This window comes from Spodoptera frugiperda, chromosome 17 (genome assembly GCF_023101765.2).
Source record: "Spodoptera frugiperda isolate SF20-4 chromosome 17, AGI-APGP_CSIRO_Sfru_2.0, whole genome shotgun sequence".
Classification (NCBI taxonomy): Eukaryota; Metazoa; Arthropoda; class Insecta; order Lepidoptera; family Noctuidae; genus Spodoptera; species Spodoptera frugiperda.
The window spans coordinates 8,161,705-8,186,624 of NC_064228.1; the positions used below are offsets into that span (position 1 = coordinate 8,161,705).

A 24,920-nucleotide genomic window follows, 5' to 3' on the forward strand; every position below is an offset into this window, starting at 1 on the left:
TTTCTCGCCATAGACTAGGTACCAGTGCATCAACCTACCCCTAAGCCCTAAATATACCATCACTGATTTAACTGCACCGCACGGGGCAACTCTGAGTGATCCACAAATTGTTATTTTGGGTCTAGGTGTTATGGGTATGTGAAATTGTATGTTTGTAAACGCACCCACGACACATGAGAAAATTCTATTGGGGAGTAATCACGCCTTTAGTATAGGCACAGTCCACACAGAAAATGCTAGTTATTTTAGCTAAACCTCCTCGCTAGTTATTTTTCATTCAGTTCAATAAGAAATAGAGTAGGTAGAGACATGGGTGATTTACGGACAAATAAATCAAAATGGACCATAGAATCCGAAATATCGCCCATCTATAAGGAGGTATAGATGACCAAGTAGATAAACTCATATAAAACAAATCAGATCCCTAATCTTAAACAAGTTTTCAATCTTATACCTCAGTTAGCTATAAATAAAGTTCTAAATTGAAGTAGGATCATTTGTATCTGATTAGTGTAATTTAATCTCTGTGTATGAGAAACGTGAAAGATTTTTCGCATTGTTTCTCACAGAGAGAACACTTCAAGTTTTAATGTTGACAATAGGATTGAAAAGCTGTCATTATTAGTTGGAATTATAAGCATAAAAATTACATAAATAATAAAATATCTAACTAGAATCTTTACCGTATTGTTGTTGGCAATACCATGCAAATTAAAAAAAGTCCCAACATCAGTATTGCTAGCTGTACTTTTGAATGACAGCGCATTCGATTTTTTGTAAATTTCTTCACAAATTATTTTAATTTAATAATTTTCAGATTTAAGAAATTACTCTTAAACTTTCTTTAAAATAAGTATAAAACTATTTATAGCAATACATTTTTACTGAAAATTATTTGACACTTTGATACAACGCAGCCTTGGCAGATTTTATATTACCTATTATTAATCGTATGTAAATTCGTAATTTCTTAGTTTCTCATTTTGCAGATACATATCTGTATTAGCTATTGGTTACAGTTTACACACAAGATTAGGGATCCATACTAGTTTATGAAATAAAAAAACGGCTAACATAAATAAACCTAACCTAAAAATTCTGACCTTTCAAAAACAAAACGAAATGTCAAAAAATGTAAACAAATATTCGTTTTACCACGAATTTTGATTTTAGGGGCCAATGAGGTTTATGAAAATGGAAGATTATAAATTAAAACTTAAGAATATAATCCACGACGCACAATACTGTGGGATATGTATTGAAAATGACAATACGAGTATGAATGCGATAGATGAAGATTTCGAGATCATAGTAAATCAACAAACTCGGACCAAATCTTTGGAAACTATTATAGAAACCGTGTTTAAAGAGGTAAGTTTAGTACCTACCTAGTATTATTTCCCATTACCTTTTTTCCCCGAAGGCGTAGGCAGAGACGCACGTTACAGCACATAATGCCGCTATACAATGTACACCCACTTTTCACCATTTGTGGTATAAGTCCCATGTAATAGGGTTGAGCCTATTGCCATGTACGGGACACAATTCCAGACTCCAGGCTACTATATACTGAAAATATTTGCACATATTGGTGAAAAATGAGTGTTGCAGTGCACTTTCATTGAATGAACTTAGACCTCTACTTACCCTGCACAGCTGCTACCTGGACTGCTGGGTTGGCTGGGTAACTGGCTGTTGTGTAGCTGGTTCGATTCCGCATCAAGTAACACTTTGTGTGATCCACAAATTGTTGTTTCAGGTCTGGCATGTGTATGTGGAAGTGTATGTTTGTAAACACACCCATGACACAGAAGAAAATCTTTATACATATGGTGCAAAATTCTTAAAATAAAACAAAGAAAAATACCCTCCGTCCAGTTTTCATTATAGTTTTCTGATTTTATTTTTGTCTTGATTATAAAGTTTCTAAAGTTATTAATTTTGTTTCAGACTGGATCAATGCTACCAAGCTCGCTCATATGCAACAACTGTACAGAAAAACTAATTCAAGCATATATTTTTATTGAAAATGCAAAAGAAACATTTAAAATAATAAAAAAATATATTAATGACCTGTTTGACAAATCAAATGATATTTTAAATCACATATCAGACTTTCAGAATGAGAGTTCAAACATTGTGATAGTATTAGAAAATAATAAAAATAAAAATTCTATCAAAGAAATTGAAAATAATTTCACCATAAACAAAGGAGAACTTAAAATAAAAGAATGTAAAGCACCAGAGACAATTTGTTCCAAATTCAAATGTGCTAACTGCTTTTTAGTGCTACCTTCTTTTAAATCATTGAAATTACACAAAGAAGTATGTGAGAAACAGACATATTTTTGCAAATTATGTTCTAAGACATTTCAGAATAAGAAATTATTGGATGCACATAGCAAAATGCACTCTAAAGTCAGATGCAAGTTTTGTCACGAAATCCTACAAGTGAATCAACTTATGGACCATTTGAAAACTTACCATAGAGAGTCTTTACACAATTGTTTGAAATGTAATGAAGTATTTTACACCGTAAACACTTTGCAAAGTCATCTAGAAAACTGTGAATTTAACAAAGACAATCAATGCTTAATGTGTTTAGAAACGTTTGAAGAAGGAAAACTAAGTTCCCATACTTGCAAGTTCAGCTGCCCAGAATGCTCTGAGGTACCGTGCATGCATTATAAGTACTTAGTGTCTTATAGAGAACAGGTTTTAAAAGACACTGGCAAAGTCAAATGTCTGGATTGTGACTATGTATGCAGAAAAAAAGAGCTTTTACTTGGCCATGTGAATCGAAAACATTTAAATCACAATCCGTTCACTTGTGATCAATGCGGGCAGCAGTTTCATTCGAAAATGGTCCTTATGTCGCACATCCAAAGGTTGCATGAAGAATATTTTGTTTGTCAGTATTGCGATTCAGAGTTCTCTAATCAAGTTTTATATGAGACTCATGTAAAATCCTGTGAAAGTATAAAAAGGAGGTTTACTTGTGATACATGTCCAGCTTCGTTTGATCGGTCTGATAATGTATTGGAGCATAAAAAGCGTAGACATGGTACAAATATTTTTCCTTGTAATATTTGCAGTAAACAGTTTGTTAGAGAATCTAAAAGAAATGAGCATATGGCTAAGGTACACAGCAAAGTTAAGATGAAGAATAAATTGAATGCAGACTGTGTTGTATGCCAAAGGAAATTTGATTCTAAAGGAGAGTTGGTCCGTCATATGAAATCTCATGGACCGAACACTAAATATCCTTGTAGGATATGCAATACAGAGTATGGCACTTTGAGACAGTTTAGAGCTCATAATCGCAAACACAACGGACCATTTACCACCTGCCATATCTGTGGTAAAGAAATGAGGGAGATTCTGCTAAAAAAACACCTACTAACACACTCAGATACTATAGAAACCTGCTCAACTTGTGGGAGGTCCTTTGAGAACATCACTCTATTAAAATACCACCAGAAAGTCCATTTAGAAAGCGTACCATGCCTGAAATGTAAGAAAATGGTGAACCCAGCCAATTTACAGAGACATTGGAAGAGGCATTTGATTCAAGAGAATCCTAGTCTACGTAGAATTGAGAAAAAGCAACCGAATTTGAAATGTGAACAGTGTGACTATAAGACTTGGAATAATACTCTTCTAGACTGTCATATGAACAGACACCACCTCAAAGTAAAGCCTTATGTGTGCCATATATGTAGCAAAGATTTCATCGGTAAACATTTACTGAAAAAACATATAGAAACACATAATATGAAGAGTGTAACTTGCATGGTGTGTCTCAAAAGCTTTGCCAATTCAATCTGTTTGAAAATGCATTTACGTTTGCATACTGGAGAGAAACCGTTCACTTGTGAAATATGTGGTGACCGATTCAGGTCTTCGAGTATAATGAATGTTCATAAGTTAAAAAAGCATTCGGATAAGAGTAATGTTTGTCCGTTATGTTCAAATAAGTTTCATACAGTTAGGGATTTGAGAAGGCATGTGATTAAAGTGCATTGGAAGCAGAAAAATAAGAGGTTTGACCCCCGAGAGGTAGAGGGGTTGGATAAAGAGCATTATCATTTGTTTCATGATGGTAGAAGGGTTAAAGTAGCTGAGGAAGATATTGATTTTTATATGCCTTGTTGATGTGCAATACATTGTTTACAAATGCCATGCCTTTTTTTATTCTATGCCTTCAGGTAGCAGTCAGTATACGGATGTCTGCAACGCAGAGTACTGTCCGACCTGTGACCGAAAGCCCAATTAACCCGTTCCCAATCTTCCCCGATTCCCCAACAACCCTTAAATTCCTAACACCCAAACGGCTGGCCGCCACTTGTAACGCCCCTGGTTTAACGGGCGACGGCGACGATTGCTTACCATCAGGTGATCCACATTCATGTGCTCGTTTACCGGCTTATATCATAAAAAAAAAACTTCAAATGCCTTGGGTTTTTAAACGGGAAAGTTATATGGATACGGTTAACTATAATTTTATTATAACTTTCGTGAGACATAATAATTAATTTATATGGTGAAAATCAAATAAAATGAACTGCAATTAATTTGTTTGGGCTGTGCGACATTTTTATTATCTGATGTCTTTCAAATATATCCAATCTATTATATAGTACTCCCATGTTTTATCTTGGAAGAAAGGTATAGTTTTATCTTATAGTAACTGGTCCATAGTCATCACCGGCTGAACTTGCAGATTTTTTGTTGGTAAAGCAAATTTTTCGTTCTGTGTTATTACGGAGAGTTTAGAAAAACATACCGAGACACTTGGACGCAAGTGAATCTAGAGCAGAGTACTACACATCACCCGGGATTTGAACCCAGAAATGTTAGTCTGCCGGCTGGAAACTGGATAAAAGGGCAATAATAAAAATTAGATCCATGTAAATATAATTATATATTTATTTATATAATGTCTTACATCTAATACAATATTGTAGCTGCTGTACTGTACCATACAAACACCTATTGCTAACATAATAATAACATTACCTAATGCATTTGATATTAAGAACTTCAACTCTAAAATTCATTGTAATAAGGACTATTTTTGTATGGATCGAAGTTTGCGCAATGCGCTAAAGTATTGCGCATTTTAGCGCAAATACATTTTATAGACAATTTATTGTTGAGATGTGTCGTAGTATCAAATAATTTAGGTTATATTAATATTTAAAAGATATATTAATTAATGTTTTGGAAACATACTTAAACTTAATTTATAAATGGTAAACAATCTACTGCTAGTCGGCTGTGATTAGTACCTTTCAATATATGCTACGCGAACTATGTATTTCATATCTTTATGTACAAATCAGACAATTTATTATGCTCTATTTTAGTCAGACCGAGAAGTTATTGAAATAAGGGTAACTATAGCATGACACAGACAACCCAGATTGTTCGGCTCCTAAAAATGTTGTAATACCTTCTTCATATACAGAAAAACTGAAAGATAGTTTTCTCAAGAGAAGGGTAAATATTATGATACTGACTGCTGAATTCTATTAATTTCTTGATCTGACTTGTGCAAATGTGTAATTTAATTATATTATCAATCATTCCATGTACTTAACTACTGTTGAAATACAAATGAAAAATAACCTGATTGTCACTTTTCAGCAAAAAACGGAATATGGAAATCGAAAATAAACTGTCACTGCATAAAAAACTCATTATGCTACTATAATTGCAAGCCACTGTATCTAGTATGGCTTCATAGCCCGCTATATTATATTATGATCTCTATTTACATGTGCTTTAAGTTCATATTTGGTTGGGAATATGGATTTACAAATTCTACAGCAGAATATACCGCCGTGGCTTAATCTCATGTGTTTTCTGACTTTGAAAGCCGAGTAGAAGTACTGGCCACATATTTGGCAGCCAAAAGGCTTCACCCCTATGTGTTTCCTAACATGAACCACCAATTGCTTCCTACTTTTAAGAGTTTTGTTACAAAATTCGCATACCTCCTTCGAAGGCATACTGTGCACTTTCTTATGACACTTCATATTGTTCTCAGTGTAAAACTGTCGGTCACACATATCACAACTATAAGGTTTAATTTGCAAATGTATCTTATTGACGTGGAGCGAAAGTTGATTATCGTTTGGACATTCTTTTTCACAGAAACTGCATGTTAGGGTGCGATTTTTATTGAGAAGTTTGAGTTTAACCGAGTGCCTTTGGATGTGGGTTTCGTAATGCGCTTGTGTTGTGAACACTTTATTGCAGAGCTCACACGGCTTTATCCTATGGGTTTGTTCATGGTCTTGTAGCTTATCTATATCAGTGTAATTTCTACCGCAGACTTTACATGTCATGTAGAAGCTCTCGGGCACCAAATGTGCCACCTTCCTGTGTTCAAACAAAAGGAATCTAGACTTGTAAACATTACCACAAATCTTACATTCTACTTTCTTGTTCACATGTTTTACAATATGTCTCTTTAAGAAGTAATCCGATATGAAGTGTTTGTTACATAACGGACAGGTGTATTTAACAGGGACCTTTTTAACTTTTTTCTTTTTGTTGAACGTTAAAAATTCACTACACACGTCCACAGAATATTTGGTGCTCTGATTCTGTATGCCATTAACTAATTTCTTCTTCATATAAGTTTTAGTTGCGGTCCTAGCTAAATTGTCAATTGGTACTATTGGAATATTGACTGCGATATCGTTCACTACATCTTTAGTTTCCTCGTTTGTTTCAGGCATTATTTCATGTTCCGGTTCAGTCTCACTTTCGCTTGAAGTTTTCAGTCTGAATTCGTCTTCTAAGACGTCTATTTTAAGTTTACTTTCGTCAACAAATTCGCTTTCGTCTATTATTTCGTCAAAATCTTCTATAGGAGCCATTATCGGTGGGGGCGAGACTTGGACGAAGACATTGGCTGAAGGCTCTATTTTACTAAGGTCCCTCAACATAAGAGTAACACATAGATCTAACCGTTCCCTAGTAAAAAGGAATTGTTTTACAAAAACGTATGAAGTGATAGCGTGATTAAGGCACTTTTCGCATATTTTTGTCCCAATGAAGTTGTGTAGGTAGTTCATCTGCAACAAAAAATAAAATTGTGTGTTAAAAATGTGATTTTGAATTAGTTTTTTTTTGGGTTAGTATGGAAAGTAGAACAAACCTGCAGGGACAATAATAGACGAGTTAGTGTTTGAGTTTGCTATCTTAGCGTTTATTTCTACCGTTCCAGTAATCATTAAACTTTGAATTTCATATTCTTTTAGTGCCGTTTTTCAGAACTTCCTTCCCATTTACTTAATTCAATGCCCTATTAATTTGTGCCTGTGTTTCATAACGTTATCAATTTCTTTGGTTTTCTTCACAATCAACAAAACTATCATCTAAATAAATATATCTAAAGCTTAAATAATTTTCACCAGATCATGGTTTTGAAACCTAATACTGTATATTTTCAAATGAGATCATTCTTTTAACTTATCCATGATTATAATGATATGATTAAATATGAGTTTTACATCTAATTCTATAACAATAAATAATGTGCGTGAATGTTATACATGTCAAGCTTAAATTCTACTATTTTATTTATGAAATGCCTTTGGTATGGTCCTAGCAGCTTTCTTGATTTTCCTGCCAGTCTTAGCATACTGAGTTGGGGTAGAGCCAATATTGAACTGAATGTTGGTTCCAACAAAGGGGCTGCAAACATTTGCAGCCAACATATTCATTGGTGTTGGATTAAATGGTGAAATAAATGGCGTAGAGGGTTCTTCAACTTCCATATACTCATTTATTGTATTTGAAACTTGTCTGTCTGTCTCAATTTCTATATCCATATTCTGTGTAGTAATTACGTTTTTAGTTTCAATCATTTGTAGCGGAATATTCTTTTGTATAACCACATTTTCTGTCTGAACTACAGATGGCTTTTCAACTTCTAAAATTGGTTTCAGTTCTGGTTTTTCTGTCTCTTTCTTTTCAACCTTTATTGGTAGAAAGGTTTTATTATACCCAAATAAGATTTTGGTGTTACCATTTTCATTAAATCTCTTTGATTCACAGCAGACACATGTGGATCTGTCTTTGGTATTGTTAATGAGGCATACTTCACATCGCCACATATCAATTTTGTGTAAATTGGGTCTTTTTTCTACTTTTTCTTCTAACACTTTATTTTTATCAATAGAAGACATTATATTATTATTATCCACAGCGTTTGTGTCATTTTTCTTTGTGACAATGTCATCTTCTTGTTTATCTTTAGTAGCTGTTTCAGTAGTTGGTCCATCTTTCAACTTCTTGCAGTTTTCACATTTGTTTGGTTTGAAAATCCAACATACCTTGCACTTTTTGGTCGACACGTCTTTTGTGGGGTCACTTATGTCTGCATATTTTAAAGTCTTGTATTCAGATGTTTGAGTAAATATCCAAGACAAGTTATTCTTCGCATTTAGAATGCTATCGTTCAGAGCTATTTCTTCAGTACTATGAATATTACTACTGCCAGTGTCGCAACCAATTTCTATACCATTGTCATTAATGTCCAGTACTACAGGATTTGAAAATTTAAATTCAGTTTTATCCTCAATCTCATAAGATTTGATTTTAAATGCCTTTTGAAAATAATTCGTATTATCGACAGTAGCTTCTTCACCAGTATTTGTATCCATTGCACTATCAACTTTATTATGATTGTCGTTAGTTTCAAATTTGTCATTGGTAGGCTCTGTATAACCATCTACTGATTCTGTGTCATTACTTTCAATACTAGAATCAGAGTCTATTAACTCATAGAGCTCATCATCATTGATTTTGTTCACATTAGCATCAGTACTCATCTTGGTATCATCTGATTCATCATCAGTTATTAGTGCATCATAATTATCATTAATTTTGTTGTTATTATCAATCAATTTAGTTTCATCATCGATCACCATTTTATTATTTTCATTTCTGTCATCTTTTACAGAATCACATTCATCTATTTCAACAATCTTTGCTTTTTTAGTTACATTAACATTAAAGGTACAATCTTCTGGTTCGCAGAAGACATAATAATAGAAATCATCAGTTTTGAATTTATTTTTGTAAACTATTTCTGGTAAGGATAGCTTGTAATGTATTGTTTCGATGTTAGTTTCAGTAATTTCAGTATATTTTCGTTTTCTTTGAGAAATGGTCATTATATTAGCTGTGTGCGGTACATACAGCTCTTGGTATTTGTATGATTTAGGCTAGAAAAGGAATCACTTCTTACAGATGGTACAAAACAAATTATAAGCACCAATCTACTGATATTTGTGTGATTGTTTAAATACTATGCATTTCTTATATTTCTTGAAATAAATTATGAATGTAATAAATATTAATTAATCATGAAATACACAATGAATTTAATAGAAAATGTTATGAGAAAAACAATCATGCAATTATTAGATTTTGAAGTGTTAGAAAAGATAAAAATTTAATACTTACATCAGGCAAAGTTGATGATAACACCGTATACAGAGACTTATCACCGACCAACTCTGGGCAACTTCCGTGAATGGATACTTCCTTATCCAAATTAACCAAATCAGTACTTTTCTTCAAACATACCATGCATAGCTGGTCCGTTTTCCTTTCAACCAAATGTCTCATTACGGTTTTGAATTTATGCTTCTCTACATGCTGTAGATGTTGTGCGTAATCCTCTGTGACATTACCGCATTCTTGGCATCTGAAGTTCTTATCAACCTGCGGACTATCCTCCTGTCCTTTTACGTGTATTAGGTTGAAATGCTTTTTCAACTGAGTTTGCTTTACAAAAGACTTGCCGCAGAGCCGGCAATGATACCACATGGACTTCGGATGTGTTTTATCATGGTTCAGCAATGATTCCATGTCCGGGAGAACCTGCCAGCACCGTTTACACTCAAACTCGTTCCAATTCGGTTCTTTACTCAAAGATTCAGTTTCTATGTTAATGATATGGTGTGCTGGTTCTGCATAATCCATTACTTTCGCATGTTCCACATATAATACATTATAATTCGGGTTCAGTTTTTGCCTGCCTCTCTTTTTCGGTCTGTCTATTGGATCCAACTTACTCAGTTTCTCATCTATATCATCAAAACAATTTTTCAAGGCTCTTTCAGCTTGCTCGCACTGCTGCGTAAAGAGATATGCGTTGAGGGCTCGGTCTACACATTTCTGGCATATTTTTTCTGGATATTTCTCATTTTCATTGGCCTGAAACATTTATTGTTAATATTCAGTAAACTGTAACAACTGTAGAGTGCATACATAGAAAGTCTGCACTTATATAGTAGTAAAAAATTAAATATGCATCACAACTGGGTCAAAAGTCAATGACCTACCTTAAAGGGGTAGAAACTGGCTATCATCTGTCTCAGAGACACTTTGTACAGCACTCCTGTGCCTGCTATATGCATTATCTGGTCCGGGTCAGACAATGCAGGCGATATCTTCAGGCAGTAACGACAAACTTCTGTCTTTAATTTGCCACTCAACAAATACTCGACGGCAACCTTAGTTGTCAACGGTTCACCAGGATCGCACGGCTTTGTAGGGGGTTTAGGAGGCTCAGCCACATCCTCAGTCACTGATGGAGTCTTCAACAACTTCTTGAACGGCTTGGAATATGTTTTCTTAGCGTTGGAAGGGCATAATACCGGGAAAATATCGTCATCCATTATTAAGGTTATGCGATTATTATTCGTTTCCTGATTTTTGTTAGGCAATACTTCATACTAAAAGCGCCGCTAAATTTATGGACACTGCAAAGGTTTTGTAATATAAAGGCTGTTTTTAAATGAAATATACGAAGCTAAATTATTTTCGATGACACTCCAAGAAGTGCGAAAATGGCGGAAAGAGAAGAGCGTCGATGTCAACTTGTCAACCTAATGTCAAGAGTGCTTTTTTATGTTATACGCATTATTTCTTTCAAACAAAAAAATATTTTTAAGTTTTAATGAAAGACTAAAATTATTTAAAACATTTGCTTTAAAATTATTGCCTCAAGTTTTGTGTTTTATTTAATTTACTCTCACAAATCATTACTTTTATTGCTAATCAATCTAGTTCTTCATCAGAGGATTTCATAAAAAATCTGCGTAAGTTAGAGCGTTTGAAGAGGGTTGTTTCTGCACGGTAACAATTTGTGATTGAAAAAGCTTACAATAAAATAATACTAAAAATAATGTCATATATAGATAATGTGTTTTTATTTATAGCGTAAATATCATTATTATATTTTTTATTTTAGTAGAAAATCATATCTACATCGTAAACACTATAGTAGAAAAATAACACACACACCTACGGCAACACTGGGACTAAATTACAGAAACGTCAAAAATGGGACATTAAATTTTTCTGCTGTAGCCAATTTTTCCTGAAAAATAATCATTCACAAAAAAATCCGGATTCGTCATCATTGTGCGATTGAAATCCTGTGTTAGAAGGACTATTTGTGTGTTCAGTGCTACTCAGTGTGGACAGTTATGACCTGTTTTCATTTATGGTGCAAGGAATAGAGGCATCAATACTTTGCTAACAGTGAGTATAAAAAAGCTGAGACTTCGTCAAGGCTAGTTCTCGTAACTTAATTATTAATTATCTGTTTGGATGATATCACGATTAGTTCTTTGAACTCTATTTTCGTGATGTAATGTGAAATTTGAATGAATAATGGTTCCTTTGGATTCGAAAAGTTATTTTTAGATGTTAGAGTACGCAATTACAGCTGGGTTTGTTTGTGTAGTGTTTATAGTAGTTATTTAAATTTGGAACACTCAAAGGATTCTCTTTGATTGGTTGGTGAAGTGGTAGTCAAGTTTACTTCCTGTTGATTTATTTATAAATTGTCTGTGAGTGATGGTTCTTTTTAATTTTTTTTCTTTACTGTATTGAGAACGTAAATTAATTACGATTTAGTATTTATTATCTTATAGTTGCTATATAAAAGTTTTGTGACTGTAATTAAGGTAAGAATGTACTTTAGCCAGTTAATTTCATTCCCTTATCTACAAATTATCATGTTCTTAATATTTTATTCACAATTCCAATAATTTATTACGCTTGTTATTGTTAGCTGTAGATAAGAAAGTGAAAGCAAACCTATTAAGTTGATGTCTAGACATCTACATTATATTTATATATATTTAGTAACATTATAATATTATTTTTAGTATAATTTTATTTAAGTGGGTATGGTACATTACAATAAATAAAAAAAACAATACAGAACCATAAACCAAAATTAATTCAAGAAGGATTTATACATAGAGTATTTTACTGCCTTTAGTACCATAGCAATAAAATTATGTAGATAATATACACACACATCCTTACACAGTGACACAAAACAAATATATGCCTAACCATAGTAGGTAACTGTGTACATATTTGTACATAACTACTGACCATATAAATTAAGACATATTATATATCACATTCCATCTATTAATGAGTCTTGAGCTGCTACAATCTATCAAATTTGATATTTAAAAGTGCCTTTTTAAAAAGAAATAATTTGACTTAGACTTTGACTTTAATGGGTTACTGGAGCACAGGCTCAAAGCAAGAGTAAGACTAGGTTTTTAGTCATGAAAACAAACCCTTTGTTTCGCCTCCCAACAGTTATCATGAGGCCTCTAGAAAATATCTTTATATTTAGAACTGAATCAATACATTTTTATATAACTACTTGTTAATTCAAACTCTTTGGTGTCATAGTCTCTACAGTTCTAAGTTTCAGATTGTTTCTGAAACCGATTACAAATCTTGCATAGATAAATATCTACATGTTGTGGCTAGTTCATTTTTCAAACTATTTAATATTTCGAACATTCAGTAGTTAATTTCGAAATATTTTAAAAGCCCCTCCAGTTTGGAATTAATGAAAGTTGACTGTATATTATAATCCCAATGTGGGAGACATCGGAAGAATTTCCCCCTTAAAAAAAAGGTATATTATAATACTCAGCTCTCATAATTAACATAATTTCTACACCTTAGGTTCAGAGGCATAAGGGCCAAATTGCATTGTTGCTAAATTGCTATTTAGCACCACAATATTTATTACAAATGAAATACTTCTTAACAGGAAAACTCATTCCTTTCTGAACTGTGGTCTCTGATTAATATAAATTCCTGAACCTGCATGTTTGTTTACATTGAATAAACTCCGAAACTACTACATCAAATGAGAAAATGAACACCTAAAAATAATCAATATTTTTAGAATGTACATCTACATAAACATATAAAGCTGAAGAGTTTGTTTGTTTGAATGCGCTTATTTCTGAAACTACTGGTCCAAATTGAATCATAATTTTCGTGTTGGGTAGTCCATTTATCTAGAATATCGTGCTACAATCAAAGTGAGTCGAGCATAGCGGGAAACCGCGCGGGAGTAGAGAGTATAACAATAGAGAGAATAAAAGAGTAAATTATTGCACTGTTGATAATTTAAGGAAGCTTTTGATCCTTTAATAAACAAGTACATATTAAAGTTTATCCTCATTGCAATATATTCATTGTTAGTAAGTATATTTATTAACTTGTGATAAACAGTACTATTGTGTTATTTATAAACTGCAATAACTAGGTAGTTATTCAGTTTAATTATTATGTTATCGGCTTACTCACGTAACTGTTTGACGAGGAACTCAACTAGTTTCAAGTCATGCTAGAGGTTCATATTCATGAGCAGCATTCTGCGATATACGACGCGGCGATTGTTCCTCGTCAAACAGTTACGTGAGTAAGCCGATAACATAATAATGAATTTAGTATGTCTCACGAAAGTTATAATAAGTACCTAGTTAGTTATTTCAAATTCGGAATTATTTATGTATTCGTTTTTTTTTTCTTGAATGGCAACCGAGTCTCGAATACAGTTTTGTTGACTATACTGCCAGTGTCCATAATTATGCATTTATTCGAACATTGTTGAACTGAGCCATAGACTGTAGTACTATTGTTATTTTAATCTATGCTAGTGTGACAGTTTCTGAAGAAAAGGTTGAGGTATACCTAGGTGTAGTTATTTAGACAATAGAATGAGATCTATACAGTACTACCTGTTGCGCGTGGCTTCACTCGCGTGAATTACTTGGTTTTGTGTCTAACCTATAAAGTAAAATATTTTTTCTAAAATAAAAGTAGCCTACATTACTCCTTAATTCATCAGCTATCCGCCAGTAAAAGTCCCGTCAAAATCGGTTTAGCCATTTCACAGATTAGCCGGACAGACAGACAGACAGATGTATGATGTTCTGCGGTTTTACTCCGGATTCTTCCCTAGGTTGACCAATTAGACCTATCAATACCTCTCGTACCGCCTATGGTAACAGGTAATTCACATACATAGGTAGTTTTCTAGAATTTTCGTTAAATAGAAGGATACTTTCATATTTTTTCATATTATTATGTTTGTGAATCATTTTATGACGCCATCACTATACTCTGTCGTCCTCAATTCTGTAAAATACAATAAAAAGTAAATAAGTAAATAATTCTCTGAAGATTTTCCTCATGAGTAACTATGTATTCAGTTATTTTGATGAAAACTGTATGATAAAATACTACTACTATAAAATTCGTAACTAGTTACTATAAAATACTACGAATTTTATCATACAGATAAGAAATATTGAAAAACGCGTCGGAATTAATATCGTAAGACCCGGGTACCTCTTGCAGCTGCAGGTTGCCGGGGCTCCGGCTCGAAAATCAGGAGTAGGAACGTGGTGGTTAGTCAGTAAGAGTCCGATACTCCCTCTCGTCTCTCGTACAGTACAGTACAGGACAAGAGAGCGAACGATATTCCGCGAAAAAGTAATTCATTGAGGTGTCGACCCTCGGCAATGAGGACAAACAAAGCAAAGAGAAGGAAGAGGATGTCCTAAAACTATGACCAGCTATCGAGTAACGTGCGCAGCATCCTATAACCGTTCGTTGACCTAACTGCGATCCCCAAACCGCTTCCTAAGCGTGGGGATTATTACAAAACCCCCTCATACCATCACTACTTTTTTTTTTGAGGGGAAAAGTCATCCAATGACTTCTCTCGCCTTGGGCGAGGCGAGAGGGAGTGTCAGACTCTTACTGACTAAAAACCACCCCGTTCCTACTCCTGCTTTTCGAACCAGAGCCCCGCTAAACCCGCTAGGTAGTTCGCAGCTCCGGAGTACCATGACTACTAAAAAGTTCGAATCCTATCAAAATTGGTTCAGTAATTTAGTAAGATAATACGCACAGACGAGCTTATATCATTGCTTTGTCTACAGTACGGTAGAGGTCAGACACTTGACCTCCAGATCTGACTCATTATAACATCGGAAACTACTTGAACTTGCCAAATGTTAAGAACAGGAGGTGTTAATCTGATTACTGATTTACGATTATGATTCTTATGGCGCATGTAATAAAGGTGATGTTTGTGCCTGGTACAGTATGTATTGACTGTTTTAATTTAAATGGGAGTGAGGAACTCTTGTCAGTGTAAATAGGGATTCGATGTTTATTAATAGTTAACTTTATTTCGTAAGTTGTAAGAGTGTTTTTCGTTTATCAAAATGTTTAAGTACTGAATCTAGAAGGTTTATAAATCTACATTATTGTGGGAATATTTTAAGGACTATCCCAATATGGTGATTCCGTAAACACAAACTCTTATAGCTACTTGGAAAAGTTTCAATTCAATTTCCGGAGCCCCGGTAAACCCGTTAGATAGTCCGCAGATCCGAATCAGGCATCAGCCCTACTGGGTCCCATCTGTGGTTGTCTGTTCGGGCGTCCACAGACCCGCACTTAAGGTGGCCGGAGATCATCGCGCGCAATTAAAATAATACATAGTTACATGCCCAATCTAAATCGAACCCGAGACCAACAAGATTACAAATGGACCAATTAATAAACATGCGGGTAGTCCCTACTCCGTCTATTACAATCATAATCGAAACTTTTTTTCAATGTTACCATACCACAGTCAATTATGTATGGGTCACTATGACCTTAATAGCTATAAATAAATTAATTAATTCGTCGGTTTGTTTCACCGTTAATTTTTTGTTTCCGCTGCCATTTTTGTTGTAACTGCAGACCGAGTCATTAAAAATTCTTGTATGTACATTGTACACGAGGGTCCAAATCGAGCTATGAATACCAGTATAAACTGACCGTCGAATGTGTGGAAAGAGCATACAAAGCGAGACCATGGTAAACTGGTTAAGCTGTATAGCTCAATAACCAGTATAAACTGACCGTCGAATGTGTAGAAAGATCATACGAAGCGAGACCATGATACACTGGTTTTATTAGCTGGTACAGTCATGCGCGTTAAGTTTGTAACGTTTCGAAGAATTTTACTACTGTTTCCTGGTAACTATTATGAATTAAAGATGAAGTTGTGTAGGCATTGGTTTGTTGCATAATCTTATCACAGTTCAATGGATGTTTAACTTATGTGAAACTAGCTTTCCGCCCGTGGCTTCTTACGCGCTGTTTTAAAGAATTGGGGGATGATTTCTAAAAAAAAAAATAAAAATGAACGAGTTTTTTTGTTATTCAAAAATAGTCTATATAGCAATTTTTGGCGTTCTACGAGTATATTGATAATTGCGGAATGTTCCATACTAACTACCACCCCCCATTTTGGGAAAGTGGTAAAACTTTCTCAGTACGGTAGTAAGACTCTGTAAGTGGTAGGTACTAATATAAATGCAATATGAAGTTTATAATTAAATTCCTACATTAGATTAAACAATTTTATCTAAAACTTGAGATGAATTTCATCTCCTTTTGCGGTAAAATAATTACAAAAACGTTACGAAAAATAATGACTGCTCAGTTTATTTTGATTGCGACTGTACCTTGTTATACCTAATTGCGTGTTAACGGGTATATGACGTGTTTCTGTTCATCTAGAATTCATTGATTTTTTTACTCAAATTAATTACGTCAGGCTATACATAATATATCTAATAGCGTTCACTTAATGAGTTACCTATTAGTTATTAACAAATGGAAGAAAGTCTAGTATTTAGACAGCCTTCGATCTTAGAATGCTGAGTTGAAAGGCCAAATCGATTAACGGCGCATTCCAATAAACTACGGATCGGTAGATGTGCCTACGAGCCGTAGAATTTTGACATAAGCTCCATACAAAATGTGTTTACCGATCGGTAGTTTATTGGAATGCGCCGTAAGATCACTGGTTCCCCAAGCGCTGGTTCGTAGACCACTAGATGTCTGTAGAACACCAAAAAATTTAATAGTCAGCGAAATGAAATATGTATTTAGTCCTTTAGTAGTAAGAGTAGGAGTGATGACGAATAAATTTTATTCTTTTGTCATCACCACACGGATTTTGACTTAGACCAACCTTTAATCTATTCTGTTCAATCTAAACCCTTAAATCTAGAACTTTATACTGGTATACCAATTTGATGCACGAAAGCAGCCGAGCTTACAAAGGTTCGGAATTCCGCATCGCTTCCCTGAACACTAAAGGCTTTGTCTAATACCTTAATCTAGACTTCCAGCTGTTTACAGCTCAGTCAACTGTGTATAGTGTAGAGTTTGGTCCTCAAAAAGATTGGTAACTACATCGACAGGATTCTCTATATCGAGTGAGTCTTCTTGTATGTGCGATTGTTGAGCTAGGTGTATGACAATTTAGATGGGGCTCAGTAGGGCTAATGCCCGATCTGGAGCTGCGGACAACGTAACAGGTTACCGGGGCTCCGGCTTGAAAAGCAGGAGTAGGAACGGGATAGTTTTTCGTTTGTAAGAAGACATTGAACAATTTCGCCTCATCAAAAAAAAGGCGTATGACTTAAGGCTAAATGCTAAATGATTATGGAACTTATCAAAATCTGGTGAAAGTAGCGTCAATTTTATATCTCCCAAACTCTGTCAACGTATACCTCTACCATTCTCCACTGATCTACGAGCATAGATAATTTACACAAGATATATGTGGGTGGATTCGATCTCTCAGTTATAGAAATACGACATAAAAATCCCATCAATGACTATAAACTCGTTCAAAATTTTGTTGGAATTTTACGATCGAATTCTCAGCAGTTTGGAAAAGTACCTTTTGTATAACAAAGTTGGAATAGATACCTAGATTACAAATTAAACCGATTCCCTTGTCTTTTGTTAAATCAATCGGGATAATCGGATTATTACGAGTATCTGGATAAGTTATTTATTAGATATTTCTGGAGTTATTGAAGTTTTTTATTAATTTAACTGTTTTGAATGAAGCTGTCTCCTTTTCTTTGACATAATGATGCTGTCGATACGACCTTCAAACCTTCAAGAAAAGGGCGTATTGTCGGTATTGTTTTTTAAAAGGCCGGCAACGCACCTGTGTCTCCTCTGGTGTAGCATGTGTCCATAGCGCTGATCGCTTACCATCAGGTGTACCGTCTGCTCGTTTGCATAAAAAAACGAAGATTAAAAATGACAAATTCACAGTCCAAAGTATTTATTTCAATTAATCCTTAAACAGGCACTTTTGTAACACATCAAAGACATCGATCTCAAAATTTGACGTCACAATGAAAAGCCAAAAGTAACATTAGGTATATATTATGCAGTTAGACGGCCTCAAATATAACAGTTCTGACAAAGGAATTAGCAAAGTTCATTGATCCACCATAGCGCGGTCTCCTTGAGTTTATTTATATTATTTACGCAGTGATAAACGTGGTGTGTTTACGCTTTAACGACCATACTTACCGATATTAATCTTTATTTACTTAGAATCCTGACTTTTTTGAAGTGGTAGAACTTTCTGGAATACATATTTGCTAAATAAAGAAGATATTATGTTAAAGTAGGGCCAAATTAAACCTTTAACCGACGAGCATCTATGAAAAGACTGATGACTGTGGTGAAGCGAAAGAGGATGTATAAGAATTGTAGCAATTGGCGTTCCATTGTCTCTGCCTACCCCCATGGGAGACAGGCGTGAGGCTATGTATGTATACTGTATGTATATTTGGCAATTTAACAGGTCCATAGTCCCTATCACATGGGACTCTTAATTTTACCTACGTGGAGGAATGCAAAGTGGGTGTTTCAATTCAATTAATGCCATCATGCATCTCTGTCTACTCATTCGGGGATTTAAAAGATGTCACATAATGAAGTTACTGCTTAAACCACAAAATGTAATTTACAGTTTTTTTATACTTAAATGGCTCTTTTTAACCGACTTCAAAAAAAGGAGGAAGGTTCTCAATTCGACCGTATATATGCTTTTTTTATGTTTGTTCGCGGATAACTTTGTCGTTTATGAACCGATTTTGATGATTCTTTTTGTATTTGGTAGGTCTTATACCAGAGGTGGTCCCATTAAAATTTTATCAAAATTGGTTCAGCACTTTTTGAGATAATTAACAAAAACAAATATCAATACAAACATTTACTATTTCTGTTCGCGAATAACTGTGTCGTTTATGAACTGATTTGGATGATAATTGTTGTATTTCGTAGGTCTTACATCAGACGTTGTTCCATTAAAATTTTATCGAAATTGGTTCAGCACTTTTTGAGATAATTAACAAAAACTTTTTTTATGTATGTTAATCGATATCTCCGGCAGTTATAGACCGATTTGAGAAATTCTTTTTGTGTTTGAAAGAGTACGATGTCAGTGTGGTCCCATATAATTTTTTTAAAGTCTGACCATAAATGTAGAAGATAATCCAGGGAACTCCTCAAAAATAAACAGAATGTGCTCTGCGTTTGAGTTTAAGTGATGTATATAGCTTATCTTTCTGAGTAACCATAAAATTCAGGACAGATGGTAGCATATCTGGTATAGAATGATGGGTAGCTTGATGTGCTGTCTGATTTACATGTATATGTAGGTACCTAATCTGTTTGTGTTTGACAAATGCATATCTCTGGCAGTTATAGTCCAATTTGTGAAATTCTTTTTGTGTTTGAAAGAGTACGATGGCAGTGTGGTTCCATATAATTGTTTTTAAAGTCTGACCATAAATGTGGAAGATAATCCATTGAACTCCTTAAAAATGAGCAGAATGAGCTCTGCGTTTACGTTGAAGTGATGCATACTAGCTTATCTTTCTCAGTAGCCATAAAATTCAGGACAGATAGTAGCATATCTGGTATAGAATGATGGGTAGCTTGATGCGCAAGGAGTCGTTGCAAGGATCCGGCGAGTAGGGGTTGCTCGCCGCCCGACCAGATCCAGACCCGTGCGTGCGGCGCGTCGCGTTCCGCGCGCGCCTCAAAGAGCCATTAGACCACCACAGATGGGGCCCAGTAGGGCTGATGCCTGATCCAGAGCTGCGGACTACCTAGCGGGTTTACCGGGGCTCTGGTTCGAAAAGCAGGAGTAGGAACGAGGTGGTTTTTAGTCAGTAAGAGTCTGACACTCCCTCTCGCCTCGCCCAAGACGAGAGAAGTCATTGGATGATTTTCCACCCTCAAAAAAAAAGCTTGATGTGCTGTCTGAGTTACATGACTGTATACCTATGTGGGTATCTAATCTGTTTGTGTGTTTGAAAACTGACTATGTATGTAGCTTATGAACAGGTTACTGTCAGCTGTCGGCTCAGCAGATCATAAGTAAGGGTATCAGGTTAATATACATTTGAAAATAATGTAATTATGCGTCAATATGGATAGATATTAATATTATTCATTTAAACGGCGCTGTCTCATATGAGCAGCGCGTTTAATAGGTCGACCCATACTCAAATAAGTTATTCACTAAAAATCAAGAAATAAAAAACATTTTTAACAAAAAAAAACCGACTTCAAAAAATAAATATTCCAAAACAAATTATTATGCACTAAAAAGTAAAAGAAATAATTGCGTATTTTTCAACAACTTAATAAATCAACTAACTTTACTAACTCATCACACACATTATAATGTAAGTAGGTACAATTATTGTTATTTTTGGAGTCGGTGTCAGCCTAGGAAACGCCAACAACTAGCACGGTACGGGCGGAGTGGTGGTTAAGTACCTACTTACAACTGGTGTAAAACTGTAATGTTTTGTTGTGAAAATAGGTAAATAACAAACCTATCTTAGTTGGCTGACACCGACTCCAGAAATAACAATAATTGTACCTACTTACATTATAATGTGTGTGATGAGTTAGTAAAGTTAGTTGATTTATTAAGTTGTTGAAAAATACGCAATTATTTCTTTTACTTTTTAGTGCATAATAATTTGTTTTGGAATATTTATTTTTTGAAGTCGGTTTTTTTTTTGTTAAAAATGTTTTTTATTCACACAATAGAGCAAATTACAAAACTTACCTTGTGTTTTTTCATACCTTTTTGTTACCTACTTGTATTTCTTGGGCTGATTGCTAATTACGTTCATCAGTACCTTAATTAATACTGTCTTGTTGTAATAATGGGATTCTAGAGTATAATGAATTCTTTTTAAACGAAAACTGTAATCTTTCTCTGCCCTTAATCACAGGTGTCTGGGCTTCAATGGGCCATTTCTTTTATTAACGACTTGGGACCTAGACTAGGCTAGATTCTAATGGCTGGTGATCTCATTGGGCTCATCAACGTATATAATCATGTCACATAGCATTGGAATTGAAAGAGAGATTGATATTACAGCTGCATCGAAGATTAAAAATCCAGTTTAGACGTTTAGTTTAGAAGTTGATAATATAACTTTAAAAAGCTAATTTATTGTCTAGTATGTTATGACTCCAAAAGCGAAGAAGCGTGTGTGGGAAGAGTCTCTGGTGGAAACGGACTCAGATAAGCTATGTTTTTATATGGAAAGATGCGTGCTATGGATGGCTTCCTTCCTTATCGCATACTCGCGCTGGGCTAGATGCCCTCTCTACAGCAGCAGCAGCCTCAGCTACATAGTTTAGTATCACTGGAAGCGATCACATAGTTTCACAGCTTCGTAGCAGAGCTACATACCACATCTCTGGTGAAAAAGTCAACCCATACAGGCTCGTTTGCCCCCATCCTATAAAAAAAGAAAAAGTGTTATAATGATGACAATTTGAAGTACCAAAGTGAGTTAAAGAAACAGAAACGACGCGCAAAAATGTCACCATTACCTACGCATTACGCCATTATAATCTTTGCCGCAGTTTACTGATGGAACCGATTATCAATAGATTACAGGTTAATATCTGCCGACCCAACGGCTGACGTATCAAACCGCTATGTCATTACACAGCGTAGGTTGGTGACCTGCGTATTGTGAATTCAGTATTTAGTGTACCTAAGCATGCCCTGGTCTTTCATGTGGAAACTTTTGATCCATATGGGCTTTTTCATATGGTAATGGAAATGTATCAATTGGATGACAAAGAGTGACCTTAGTATGAGTTTGTTCTACGTTTGCGCTCTGATTGGTTGGTTCATTCGCAACGGCCAATCACAGTTGTTCGGTAGAACCGCGAACAAACGAGAAATCTTCATGTTCATATTCCGGATGAGCTCACTAACAATGTTGTGTATGCTGAAGCACTCAATTAACTTTCTGTCACATTGTCACGATCACTTTTTTATTTTTGAAAACTTTGTCACTGTCAGTAATTTACTGCTACATGCTAACGCGAGTTCAACAGCAGAAGCTTAATATAGGGATCTTCTTAATTATTATGGGTGTAGTAGATATTTATAAGATGTCATTGTCAGAGTTACTCAAAATGGAGAAATAAAACATCCACGCGAAGACTGACATCCGCGCGGGCGAAAGCTGGTGCATACATATCATCGGTCGGTTGGAATCTGCTGTGATCTGCGGCTCCCTGTAACCTTTATCACATCGTCTATCTACATATAATCTGGAATTGTAAAAACATAACACTCAAAAGGACTGGCGAAAAGTGTGTGAACATTATAGAATTTGTAATACTGTCTACCTATTTTGACTCACGGACATTTTGTCATGTTAGTTTAAATAAATTCTGACTCATTTGATTGTGGATTTAACGTGATCGAAGTCATGAGCAATGCAGTTTGTGAAGGTGTGCAATATTTCTTTACAATAACCTTTATTGCAAAGGTTAATTACTTAACACCACGTTATTTTACTCCCGAAGGGGTAGACAGAAGTGCACGTTATGCCCTTGGGTCCATTCGACTATTTTTGCGTGATAAAGTAAGAAACAAACATACATCATCATAAAACCTTTTTTATTTATGATGCTACTGCTCGGTTCCTTCAAACAAACTCTTCAGCTTTATTTATTTATTAAGTATATTAGTACTAGAAGCGTTTATGTACTACCAGCGGCTTCGCCCGCGTTCCGATGGGATAAAAAGTATCCTATCACCCAAATCAGCTCATACCCTGTCTATACTAAACAACAAAATTCGTATCAGTAGTTTCAGCGTGATTGACGGACAAACATCCAAAAAGAATGAAAAAAAAACAAATCAGTCATTTAAAAGTCAAAAATGGCAAAAAATATTTATTTCAAATAAACCGGAAGGTACTTTGGAATGTCACAGCAAATATAATAACATTACAATGTCTGTCTGTGGGCCAATCCTCTAGTTGCTCTATTTGCTCGTTCCAAAGTGTAGATTCCTATAAAGAAGAACGAGTAAGAAACTCCATAGGTTACTCTTTTTCAATCAGGTTCACGATACAATTCTTGGTTAGTACAGTTTGGTGGACTGACTATAACTACTAGCTAATCGTAGGGGTTATAATGTCGTGACCCATTTCCTTGGCCCCCTAGTTAAGTTAACGGGTCAATCTGCCACGGAGCGTTACTGCAGTATAACTGTTGTCTATTGTAATACCTATATAGTTGTATTTGTGGTGACTAATGAATATGAACTGGTGGTAACCAAAAATCTGGTGATGATGAGAGATTAGGGTAAATTTTTACCGTGTGTGTCAGGATGGCGGGTATATTTTCCAGGTTTGCGTAAATTTATTACAGATATTTGGTGCCTTCTGTGTATCTTTACATGCCTCTTTTTTATGGTAGAATCCGGTAAACGAGCAGACGAATCACCTGATGGTAAGCAATCGCCGCCACCCATGGACACCCGAAACACCAGATGCGTTGCAAGTTTAAGGGTTTGTTGGGGAATCGGGGATTGGGAAGGGGGTAATTGGGCCTTAGATAGAAGGAGTAGAAAGCTCATAGTTCGGCAGCAAATTGACACGGGCTGTTTGAGTTTGATATCGTAAGTCAAAGTAATAAATTCAAAATTGAGTACCTAGTTAGTATATTGTAACCAGTTATAATGATCTCGCTTTGTATGATATTACTGCATATTAGACGATCAGTTTATACTGGTTTTAGCGTAGCATCATGTGTGGCCATATGGACTAGGCTCACATAACCACGTGGAGTCTAACACATCTATGCAAAAGGAATTCCTTAACACCTACATGCATCAAATATCTGAGATCCTCATGATCTCATCACAATGACTCACGTACAAAAATAAACCTTATGCCGTAACTAATAAGGTCTACCAAATCACCTTGAAAGGTTACAACCTTGTTTCTGTAATTTGATTCTTATTTACAAGTTGCTAAGGTTGATTACACTATGTGATTGGGTTTCATTTTGTCGTGATCGTTTTTGTAAATTGTATCTTATTGTTTTTGTGCTAAGGTTGGTTATTCTGTGTTATTAGTAGGATTGTTTGTTTGTATTGCTCATCTAAAAGTATTGATATCATTTAAATGTATGACATGCTAATAAAGAGAAGAATTTACTACACTTGGCATATGTGCCTTATTTAAGAAAATGGCGACTTGGCCCATATTTATGTTATGTGGACATAAATTCTACGTATACTTAGAAATATGAACTCGAATACATTATTTATTAATAGTAAGATCAAATAGGGACAGTTTTATTGGCGATTCATTTGGCTTTTTATG

At 35.0% G+C, this 24,920-nt stretch overlaps 3 protein-coding genes across 8 annotated transcripts in view; 2 read left to right on the forward strand and 1 right to left on the reverse strand.

Annotated features, from left to right (window-relative positions):
* The first annotated feature begins 945 nt into the window (after positions 1-945).
* LOC118276991 (oocyte zinc finger protein XlCOF6-like) lies at positions 946-4,180 on the forward strand. Its single transcript, XM_050699935.1, has 2 exons — positions 946-1,371; positions 1,951-4,180. Exons 1-2 carry the CDS (start codon positions 1,180-1,182, stop codon positions 4,153-4,155), a joined length of 2,397 nt encoding a protein of 798 aa, XP_050555892.1. The 5' UTR covers positions 946-1,179; the 3' UTR covers positions 4,156-4,180.
* Positions 4,181-4,911: 731 nt separating this feature from the next.
* Positions 4,912-10,909, reverse strand: LOC118276827 (zinc finger protein 26). Of its 2 annotated transcripts, none has more exons than XM_035595397.2 (3): positions 10,371-10,890; positions 9,487-10,242; positions 4,912-7,088 (listed from the first exon to the last, which is right to left on the reverse strand). In XM_035595397.2, exons 1-3 carry the CDS (start codon positions 10,704-10,706, stop codon positions 5,754-5,756), a joined length of 2,427 nt encoding a protein of 808 aa, XP_035451290.2. In that variant the 5' UTR covers positions 10,707-10,890; the 3' UTR covers positions 4,912-5,753. The 2 variants fall into 2 exon arrangements, with proteins under 2 accessions (XP_035451290.2, XP_035451289.2); XM_035595396.2 differs by lacking the exon at positions 4,912-7,088 and adding an exon at positions 7,095-9,245 and having other exon boundaries at positions 10,371-10,909.
* A 425-nt stretch (positions 10,910-11,334) lies between these two features.
* The window catches only part of LOC118276677 (EH domain-binding protein 1), a 50,236-nt gene continuing 36,650 nt past the window's right edge, over positions 11,335-24,920 (forward strand). For 2 of the 5 annotated variants that reach the window (XM_050699923.1, XM_050699927.1), the window contains exon 1: positions 11,335-11,574. The gene's annotated coding sequence lies outside the window, so the exon portion shown is untranslated. Of the gene's footprint in view, positions 11,575-11,659; positions 12,003-24,920 lie in introns of those variants that run through there. The other 3 variants (XM_050699925.1, XM_050699926.1, XM_050699924.1) reach the window with 2 other exon arrangements.